Source organism: Octodon degus, unplaced genomic scaffold (assembly GCF_000260255.1).
Source record: "Octodon degus isolate 3935 unplaced genomic scaffold, OctDeg1.0 scaffold00050, whole genome shotgun sequence".
NCBI lineage: Eukaryota > Metazoa > Chordata > Mammalia > Rodentia > Octodontidae > Octodon > Octodon degus.
The window spans coordinates 8,432,495-8,442,610 of record NW_004524626.1 but is presented as its reverse complement, the minus strand read 5'-3'; the positions used below and the strand labels follow the sequence as shown (position 1 = coordinate 8,442,610).

The following is a 10,116-nucleotide window of genomic DNA, read 5'->3' as shown; positions in this document are numbered from 1 at the left end:
AAAAAAATAAAATAAAATAAAATAAAATAAAAAAAGAGGAGGATAACATAAATTATGTGTATGCCCAGCGGTAGAATGCTTGCCTAGCAAGCTGGAAGCCCCGGGTTCGGTCCTCAGCACCAAAACCAAACAGACAAAAATAAATAAATAAATAAATAAAGTGTATACCATGAACAAATACATATGCTAATGTTGATGCCAGGCACCTGGTAAGTACTGTATTTGATTCACTGATATTATTATTTGTTATCCCTTATGTTATTTTATCTGCCCATACTTTCAAAGTTTACACAGCAGTGTGGGTTTTTTTTTTGTTTTTTTTTTTTGTTGTTGTTGTTGTTTTTGTTTTTAGTATTGGTGTTAGGGCAGCTAAGTTAGGTAGAAATATTCCAGGCAGTCAGCCAGGGCCAGAGCCTCAAGAAACTCAGTACAGAACCGAACACATCACAACTGTGGCTGGAGGTGCCTCTAAAGAAGATTAAAAGTCACAGAGGCCAGATTTACAAGCTTCCCTAAGGGATAAGTGGAAATTTGACATTTCTGAGATTTCCCATACAGATAGACTTTTATCTCATTATTATGGCTGGGCTGTCCTCTCTGACCCACTAAGACTAAAACTATACCTTCTCAACCAAGGTTAAAGATGTCAATCCTACGCCTTTGCTACTATTGGAGCAATACTAGCCAAGAGGCTATACTTGTAACCTTATTGATTGAGTATAGATGACTGAGATTTTTTGTTCTAAAAAACTTTCTCAGAGAAGTGGTCTCGTTGGCCACCTCCTATCTCTCGAGAGCTATTCCTATTCCCTGATACATTTTTCTATTCCTAACCTCCATTGTTCCTTAGAACTCATTCTTTAGCTTCCGGGCACATGAACTTGGCAGGCTGGGAGTTATACAACCCTGCCCCCATCATTGGAGTTGAACCCGGGCCTTTGGAATGAGCTATATCCCCAGTCCTTTATTTTAAATTTTGAAATCTGGTGTCACTAATGCCCTAAATTGCACAGGCTAGCCTTGAACCCGTTATCCGCCTGCCTCAGACTCCTAGTAGCGTGAAAAAAAAACAAAACAAAACAAAACAAAACAAAAAACAACCAAAAACCAAAAATCAAAAAACACAGGGGTAAATATACAGAACAAGATCCAATTCACTGCATAACAGAAAAATAATTTTACATGCCATACACCATACACAAAGATTAGACCTGTTCACTTCTCAGCTAAATCAGGTACAGATTAGAAATGAATTGTAGGGCTGGTGAGATGGCTCGGTGGTCTAAAGCACCTACTTAGAACAAACTAAGCCAAGCAAAGCACAGGGACAGCGGTTCAATCCCCCAGCACCACACGCCAGCCAGCCCCGCCCCCTGGTGGGCTGAGCTGGCCACACACACAAATAAAATTAAAAAAAGAAATGAATTGTAGATATTATGGTGAAAAGAAAACAATAAAGATAGTAGAAGAAAATACAGGCAATCTTCATAACCTTGAGACGGACGGACAAAGGCTTTATAATCAGACTCCTCCAAAATAGTATCTATTTAAAAAGCCAAGCATGGTTGCCTGTGCCTTCAATCCGGCACTAAGGAGGATGAGGCACAAAGATTGATGAGTTTAAGGCCAACTGGGGGGTACTTGGTAAGCTTAAGGCCAGCCTCATCTATAAAATAAAAGCCTGTTTTAAAAGACAATACTGAGGTGTTTTAAAAAGAAAAGGAATTAGAAAGAGAATGAAAGGTTAGGGGCCCAGGAGGTGGCTCAGTGGAATAAGCGCTTTGCTGGCAAGCACAAGGGCATGAGTTCAATCCCTGGTTTCGGGAAAAAAAAAAAAAAAGTTGAAATTGCAGGATGCCTGGAGGGTCACATGTCCACCTGGAAATATGAAGAGGCCCGGCTGTCTGCTCGCTGAAACCTACAGGGTCCCCGCCCCTGGGCTGTCCGGTCACAGCGGGCCTCCCTCGCTCACCTGGAAGACCTCGGCGCTGGTCTTCTCGTGGCGGCGCGCCAGCTCCTCCAGCTGCCCCTCCAGCCGGGCCACGTCGGCCCGCAGCGCGCCCACCACGCGTTCGTGCTCCGCGAGGGCCACGCTGCCCCCGCGCTCGCGCTCCAGCTCCGCCCGCAGCCGGGCGGCCTCCTTGCCCGTGGCTACCACCTCCTGCTCCAGACTGGCCGCGCGGCCCCGCAGCTCCAGGGCCTCCTCCTGCAGCCGGTGGTGCTCGGCCACGGGCACCGAGGCCTGGCGCAGCGCCTCCGAGGCCTCCCGCAGCTCCGCCAGGCCCCGCCGCGCCTCCTCGCACGCCGCGCCCAGCTCGGCGGCCCTGGCCTCGGACGCGTCCCGGGCCTGGCTCAGCTCCGCGGCCGCTGCCCGCTGCTGCTCCCCGGCGGCCGTGGCCGCGGCCAGCTGCTCGCGGAGCACCTCCAGCTCCCGGCTCTGCTCCAGCCGGGCCTCCTCCCGCCGGGCCAGCTCCGCCCGCAGGCCCCGGGCCTCCTCCTCCGCCAGGAGCCGGCCAGCCCGGGCCTCGTCCAGCCAGGCCACAGCTGCCTCCAGCTCGCGCAGGCGGGAGTCCCGCTCTCGGAGGTCCTCCCGGGCCTGCTCCAGGGCCGCCCGCAGCTGGACTGTGTCGCCGCTGCCACTGCCGCCCCCGCTGCCCCCACAGGCCCCAGCTCCCTCAGCTTCTCGCACCCGCTCCCGGAGCCTGCCTGCCTCAGCCTCTGCGGCCTCACACTTGCCCCGCACAGCCTCCAGCTCTGCAGCTGCCTCCCGCTCCCGCTGCCGGAGCACCTCCTCCAAGCTACGGATCCTGGTTTCCAGCTCGGACTGCAGCTTCTCAGAGGCCTCTGCAGCCCCAGGGTGCAGGATGGGCCCAGCAGGAACCCTTGGGGGCATGGCCTCCATGCCAGTGGCCTCCACATCAGTGGCCTTAGTTCCAGTGGCCTCCATGTTTGCAGTGAGCTCTGCTCCCCTGGTACCGGCTGTATTGGTCTTCATTTCTGGCTGCATCCTTGTGACCTCAGCTCCTGTGGCCTCTGATGCTGTGGCTGCACCTCCTGTGTTCTGAGGCTCCATATTTTGTCCTTCTCCGGCCTCTATTTCTATGGCCTCAGTCCCTTCGGCTTTGTCTCCCTCAGCCCCTGCTTCCGCACCTTCTGCTTCCGTGGCCTCAGGCTCTGTGACCTCATGTTCTTTGGATGTCGCTTCTGGGGTCTCGGCTCCTGAGGTTTCCCCTCTTGCCACACCCTCCTCTGTTCTCTCAGCTCCATTGATCTTCGTTTCTAGAATCATAGCACCATTCAGCTTTGTGTCTGGGGACCCATTTTGGGCTGCTGAGGTCCCCACATCTCTGTCCTCCTCGTGTCTGGGGACCTCCCGGGCCTCCTGCTGCTCTAGTGCTCTCAGGGCCTCAGCGTGCTGCCTCCGGAGCTGGTCAAACTCAGCCCGGAGGGAGTCGTAGAGGACCAGAGGGACAACCTCCGCCAAGCCATTCCCTGCCAGCTGGGTGTCATCCTTCTCAAAGTTCTCCAGGATCTGGGGATGGGAAAGTAACCAGGCAGGGGCTGAAGAGGCCCTTGGGGGCCTGGGCAGCCTGGACATCTTCCCCGCTCCCCCTAGGCCCCAGATCTGTTGGCAACCTCTGTGTCCCCACCTGGACCTTCTCCATCAGCTCCTGGTTCTGTCTAGTAAGTGTAGCGACTTGTTCCAGCAGCGAAGCCACGCACTCCTGGGCTGAGGGGCTGAGCTGCTTGGGCGGCTCGGCCCCTGGTGACGGGAGTGGGGCCCAGTTAGCCCTGGGGCTCCAGCCAGCATAGTGGGGACTCTGGAGCAGTGCCCCAGGACCCCCCAGGGCTGGCTTAGGCAGGTGGAGCAACTAAGGAGTGTGTGCAGACACTCTTCCGGTACCCCACGCCCTGCACACCCACGGCTCCACACTTTAATCCCGGGGCCCCAAGAGGTCAGTGGGGCTTCACCTGGAAAATCAGGTAGCTCACCCTCCTCGTCCTGCAGGGTGGCCACGTCGTAGCTGGTGTTCTCCCGCTCACTCTGGGGATGGGGAGAGTCCAGGTCAGGGTCCTGCCCACAACCTACCACACCCTTGTCCTCTGAGACTGCGTTTGTACTTATTGAGTAGCTACTATGTCCTGTCCCCATTATTTTTGCAGTGCTGGGGATGAGCTCAGGGCCTCTGTGTGACAGGCAGGTGCTCACATTGAGTGACTCTCTGAGCCCTGTGCGCCAATTTTTAGCTTTTTTTTTTTTTTTTTTTTGAGACAGTGTCTTTTGCTTGCTAAGTGCAAGAGCCTGAGTTCAATCCCTGGTTCCGAAAAACAAAAAACGAGAGAGAGACAGGATCTTGTTATGCAATGGAGGCTGACCTTGAACTCACTGTACAGCCCAGGTTGACCTCGAACTTATGGCCATCTTCCTGCCTCAGCCCTCCAAATGATGGGATCACAGGTGTGTGCCACCACACCCATGTCATTTTTTATATTTTTAAGCTATATAATTAGACAAATTCTTCTCTCTTTCTGTCTCTCTCTCTCTCTATATGCCTTTACACTACATCCCCAGCTTTTTATTTGTACTTATTTGCATATTATTTTATTTTTGAGGCAGCTTCTCACTAAGTTGTACAGGTTCTCCTCCTTCAGCCTCCCAATGTGCTGAGATGACAAGTGTGCGTACCTAAAACTCTTTTAACAGTGTGTTTGCTGTCCTACTATGTTTGTGTGTTTGCTTGTCCTTGAAGGATGCGTTTGAAGATGCATCCATCCTGGCTGTGTGTGTGTTTCCAGGTGTGCTACCTGTGTGACTGGGTTTGTGAGGATGCTCGGCATGTGTGTTTGCATATATGTTACCTGCCTGGTGCAGTTGTCAGGGATTGAAGCAGAAGCTCCACCCCCAGTTCTCCGTAGCAGATCTCACCCCCAACCCTGACTCCACCTACCAGTACTCTGCCCCGCTCTGTCCCCGCCCACTCTAACTTTGGCCCACCCACTAGGCTATGGCCCCGCCCGTGGCCCCACCCCCACTGACTCTAGCTCCACGCCTGGCCTCACCCACCATCCTTCTGACCCCGCCCCGGCTCCTCGCAGAAGCGGTGCTCTGGCACTGCCCTGGCTCCACTCACCCGGGTTTGGGCCCAGCCCTTATCTATGCCTCTGCCCCAGTATCTGCCCCGCCCGCAGGCTTTGGCCCACCTCCAGCAGCGACAGCCGGCTCTGCAAACTTTCCACCTCCCTTCCCAGGCTCTCCTTCTCCTCCTGCTTCTCAGCTAGCAGCTGCTGCAGCTCCTGCACCTGGGGGCAAAGACAGCTGGCTCAGGCTCCTGGGGAGAGCACCCGGCAGCCGCCTTGCTCCCCACCTTCTGGGCCTACCTGTCTCTCCAGGCTGTGCACGGAGCTGGCCTCTGCTTCCTGTGGCTGATGCAGATGGGAGCACAAGGTGAGACCCAGGCCAGAGCCTCTGGGCCTCTCCTGCTGAGGCGCCCCCACTCTGTCCACTCTGTCTGTGCACGCCGCCTGTACCATTCCGACCCACCATTACAAGGATTTATGGAGCGTCTGCTGTGTGCCAGACACTGCTCTGCTGGCTCAGGGCACCTATTTGGGGCCAGACTCGACCGTGGAACAGTGCATTCACAGCCTCCCTTGAACATTCATTCACTCATCAGGTATTTATCTCTAGCATGGGGCCCACTGGGCAAAAGTGGTCTGGAGGAGCTCAAGACTTCTGGAGGAGCAGCGTTCCAGAAGAGGGTGCGACCTGTGCAAAGGCCCGGGGGCAGCACAGAGCCTGGGTAGTGAGGAGGGCAGGACTGGTGGACTCTTTCCCTGGAGGCACACCCCACCCAGGCCTGGGCACCTGCCCCCTAACCTCATGCTTCCTTCGTTCTTTGTGCTGCTCCAGACCCCGGATCTTCTGCAGGAGGCGGCCTCTCTCCTGCCGCAGCCGCACGATCTCCTCGTAGGCCTCTCGATCGTCCTGTCCTCTCCCCAGTGGGGACCCACTGCCTTTAGAGGGGACCTGAGGCCGCCCCTCAGCATCTTATCCAGAGCTGCAACCCCACCAGGGCTCCCTACCAGTCCTCCCTGAGGCCCAGGCATCTCTCACCGACATAGGAAGGCTGGGAGGAGGCTGGGGCGCTTTCCGCTTCTTGGGACCCCCTCGCTTTTCATGGCTGGATACAGAGTTCTAAGGCACAGGGGGAAAGGAGCCACCTTGGCCTCCTGCCCAGTACGCCACCCAGCCAGCCCATTCCCTGCCCACAACCCAGCTCCACCATGGCTGCCCCTTGACTCTGGGGCAGCTCCCAGCCTCCCTCCTGTCCTCATTTATCCGGCTTCTAATTCAGCAGATATGAGACAGGCAGCAGTCCATCCTCTCCAAGTTCTAAATCTTCTATTTGTTTAGAGCCAGGTCTCACTATGTAAACCAGGCTAGCCTCAAAATAGCAGTGATCCTCCTGCCTCAGCCTCCCCAGTGTCAGGATCACAGGAGGGTACCACCACACCCTGCCCAAATTCTAAATCTTAGTCTTGCTCTCACCCTTCTGCAGGCCCTGGTGCTTTCCCTGGCCAGATCAGATTATCTATATGGGGCCTACCAGATAGCTTGGGCCGGCCAGGTAGCTCAGCAGACTACAGCACCTGCTTAGGCAGGTGCAGGGACTGGGATTTGATCCCCAGCGTGCTATTCTGGCCCCGCCTCCGGGACACCCTGAGGCGACTGAGACTAGGCATCGTGGAGTGCGCCTGTAATCCCAGTGCTTGGGAGACTGAAAACAGAAGCTTCACTACAAGTCTGATCTTGTAGTGAGGCTCTGTAGACCTTGTACTAAATACATTTAAAAAATTTTTTTCAATTAAAAAAAAAAAAAGTTTAGCTATACGTTTCTTCTCCCTGTGAAGCTGAGATGCGCTGCTGGAGAGAACAAGCCGGACTTGCACTTCTCCCCATACCGGTGCTCCCAGGCCATCATCCCTGCCTCTCTCCGGGCTCCCGCCGGCTTGAGGAATTACTGTTTGGGGCAGCGGAAGCCACTGGGTGGCAGCATAGCTGGACGCCAACCTTGCTTCCCACCGGGCCTGTGCCAGGCGCGACGGGGCAGGGCGCGCTCTCGGGAGTGCGCGCGCACGGGAAGGGGCCGCACCTGAGGACCCCTACCTGAGACGAAGCTTCGCCCGAGTCCTCTTCTACAGGCAGGAGAGAGAGGCAGGCAGGGTCAGGCGCTGGTGGCAGGGACTCCATTCCCAGCTCCGACCCGGATTCATGGGGGTGGGGGCTCTCAGGTGAGACTTGTAATGCAGGAATTCACCATTTTAGCAGAACACTTTAGGCAGGACCTTGAAACTCTCAGAGGTAGGAGAGGCATTTCCCAGAAGAGGTGCCACTTTTTAGGGCTGCCAAAGCCCCCAAACTAAGGAAGATCCAGGAAATCAGAGTGGATTCCCAGACCACTCTAAATGTTCTTGGGGCTTCTTGAAACTGCCGCAAATAGGGGTGCCATGAAACCGCTCCTAATACAGCGGATAGGGGGTATCTTGAGACTATCTCCAACCGGGGAAAAAAGGGGATGACGAGAAATTGCCCAGAAAGAAGTGTGGAGATGGGGCTTGCGTACCGCTAGGTGGGGAGGGGCGATGGGCCGCCTCCTGCAGGAGGTGGAGGACGAGTTTGTCCCCTGCCAGGGCTCCGTAGTGAGCGGCGTCCTGGCCCAGCGCATCCGTGATGCCGGGCTGGGCCCCGCCCTGCAGCAGCACCTCCACCGTTTCGGGGCTGGCGCCCTCACAGGCCAGCATCAGGGCTGTCCTGCCAGGAAATGGGGCTCCTGAGGGGCTGAGCACATTCCTGGACGCCCAGATCCTCAACAGCCAGGCAGGAGGAGGCCCGACTGAACCCCCACTCCCACCCCACCCCCTTCTCAGAGAGGTTTCGGGACTTGCCCAAGTCATACAGCCCAGGAAAGATGGCTTGACAGGGAAGAAGCTCACCTGCCCTGCAGGTCCTGGTCATTTGCAGGGGCCCCCTGCTGCAGGAGGAGGCGGCACAGCTCCGCGTGACACATCTGAGCAGCGAGGATGAGGGGCGTGGAGCCCGACTGGTGGGAAGCGGGTGCGCGGTGTGAGGAGCTGACTGGGAGGTCGGGCAGCCGAACCCCGAGCCTCACCCCAAACGCGCGCGCTCTGCAAAGGGGTCCCTCCGAATGTTGCCACTTGGTGACAGCGGGCCTCAAGAGTAGTCTCTGTCCCTCCAGAGATGCCAGAGGCTCACCCGATCTCGGGGGTTCAGATGTGCCTTGAAGGAGCACAGCAGCTCTGAACAGGAGAGACAGCCACCAGCCGCTGCAGGGAGGACGAGGAGGGAGGAGGTGTGGGCATGTCCTGCGGCCTGCACGCAGGCTGTGATTCTTTTTCTCACAGTACTAAGAACTGAACCCAGGACCTTCGCGCTTTTGTTTTGAGCCAGGGTCTCATTAAGTTGCCAGACTTGTTTTGAATTTACGATCGTCCTGCCTCAGCCTCCCAGAGTGCTGGGATTACAAGCGTGCCGCCAGGCAAGAAATTTTTCTTTCTTTTTGTTTCTTTTTCTGGTCTTTTTGAGACAGGGTCTCTCTAGGCAGTTCAGGCTGGCCTTGAGCTCACTTTGTAGCCCAGGCTGGTGTCGAATCACAAGGACTCTCCCGCCTCATCCTCCCAAGTGCTGGGATTACAGGCGTGCGCCACCACGCCCGGCATTAATTTTTCTTTCTTTTTCTTTTTTTTTTTTTTAGTGGTACCCCCTGGGGATCAAACTCCTTTGGGGTTGGTGCGGAGTTGCCAGAGTACGCAAAAGCATAGCCGCCAGTAGGTGGCAGCATACTCCAACTGCACGAGACCTGCGCCGCGGCAGGCCCCAAGCAAACTGACTTCTCTGTGTCTCCCTAAGAATAGTTGTGTTCTGAGTCCTCACCAAGCCCTGAACCTCTAGGGCTCAGGGCACTGAACCTGGACCAGGCGCTGGCCCAAGTGGTTGTGAGCTTCCCCTCCCTCGTGGGAGAGCAGACTCTGAAGCTTTGGGCTGGCCGGGATGCTCCAGGATTTCTCAAAGGTGTTCAGCTCTGGATGACCTGCAGCATTCTCTTAAAGCCCTCCAGGGACACCACGCTGTGCTCCTAGGTCAGGTGACCTGAGACCCCTCGCCATTTACTGTGGGAAGTGACACAGTGAGCCTCTGGTAGGGAGGTTCTAGAATTGAAGCTGAGTCCTGGAGCTTGCTAAAGAAAAAGGAATGCACCAGCGAGACAGCTCAGCAGCCTAAGCGCCTGCTTAGGCAAGCGCAGGGACCGGATTCGATCCCTGGCACCACATGCCACATCAGCCAGGCCCCTGAGCACACTAAGCCTGCTACCAAGATCAGGCATGGTGGCACATGCCTGTCCCAGCGCTGGGGACACTGCAAGAGGTGGATTACTACAAGTCTGAGCTGCGTAGCAAGATTCTGTACCAAACAAATATTAATTTTTTTTATTTATGTGTGTGTGTGTGTGTGTGTGTGTGTGTATGTGGCCAGCTCAGCCCACCAGGAGGCGGGGCTGGCTGGCATGTGGTGCTGGGGGATTGAACCACGGTCCCTTTGTTTTTGTTTTTTTGCGCCGAATGCCTTCAAGGCATGACTGGCTGTCTTGTGTTGTGGGGATCGAACCACAGCAACCTGAGCCTGACTGCTTTGTTGAAGCAGCCACTTAAAGAACTGAGCTAAGGGGCAGGCCCCCGGTCCCTTTGATTTTGCTAAGCTTGTTCTAAGTAGGTGCTTTAGACCACTGAGCCATCTCACCAGCCCCAAACAAATATTAAAAAAAAAAAAAAAAAAAAAAAAAAAAGGAAAAAGGAGTCAACAGGGCCATGTGCATTGGCGCCCGCCTGTTATCTCAGGAATTTGGGAGACTGAGGCAGGAGGATCACTTCGAGTTCAACCCTAGCCCATGGAATTCTGTGATGTTTTATTTTATTTTTTAGGACAGAGTCTCACTATGTAGTTCAGGCTAGCCTTGAATTCACCAAATAGCCTGGGCTGGAGTGCTGGGCTGACGGGCGTGTGCCACCATGCCTGGCACATAGTGACTTTTTTTTTTT

The 10,116-nt window shown here is 55.3% G+C and overlaps 1 protein-coding gene across 2 annotated transcripts in view; it reads right to left on the bottom strand.

Annotated features, from left to right (window-relative positions):
- Ankrd24 (ankyrin repeat domain 24) overlaps positions 1 to 10,116 on the bottom strand; it is a 16,063-nt gene that overhangs the window by 2,567 nt on the left and 3,380 nt on the right. The window contains exons 6-16 of one of the 2 annotated variants that reach the window (XM_023717014.1): positions 8,276 to 8,346; positions 7,996 to 8,102; positions 7,626 to 7,813; positions 7,169 to 7,197; positions 6,116 to 6,196; positions 5,879 to 5,986; positions 5,380 to 5,424; positions 5,203 to 5,301; positions 3,973 to 4,045; positions 3,651 to 3,763; positions 1,973 to 3,532 (exon numbers count right to left, since the gene is read on the bottom strand). In XM_023717014.1, the coding sequence (XP_023572782.1) occupies positions 1,973 to 3,532; positions 3,651 to 3,763; positions 3,973 to 4,045; positions 5,203 to 5,301; positions 5,380 to 5,424; positions 5,879 to 5,986; positions 6,116 to 6,196; positions 7,169 to 7,197; positions 7,626 to 7,813; positions 7,996 to 8,102; positions 8,276 to 8,346 (2,474 nt within the window). The remainder of the gene's footprint in view (positions 1 to 1,972; positions 3,533 to 3,650; positions 3,764 to 3,972; positions 4,046 to 5,202; positions 5,302 to 5,379; positions 5,425 to 5,878; positions 5,987 to 6,115; positions 6,197 to 7,168; positions 7,198 to 7,625; positions 7,814 to 7,995; positions 8,103 to 8,275; positions 8,347 to 10,116) is intronic. The other variant, XM_023717016.1, reaches the window with a different exon arrangement.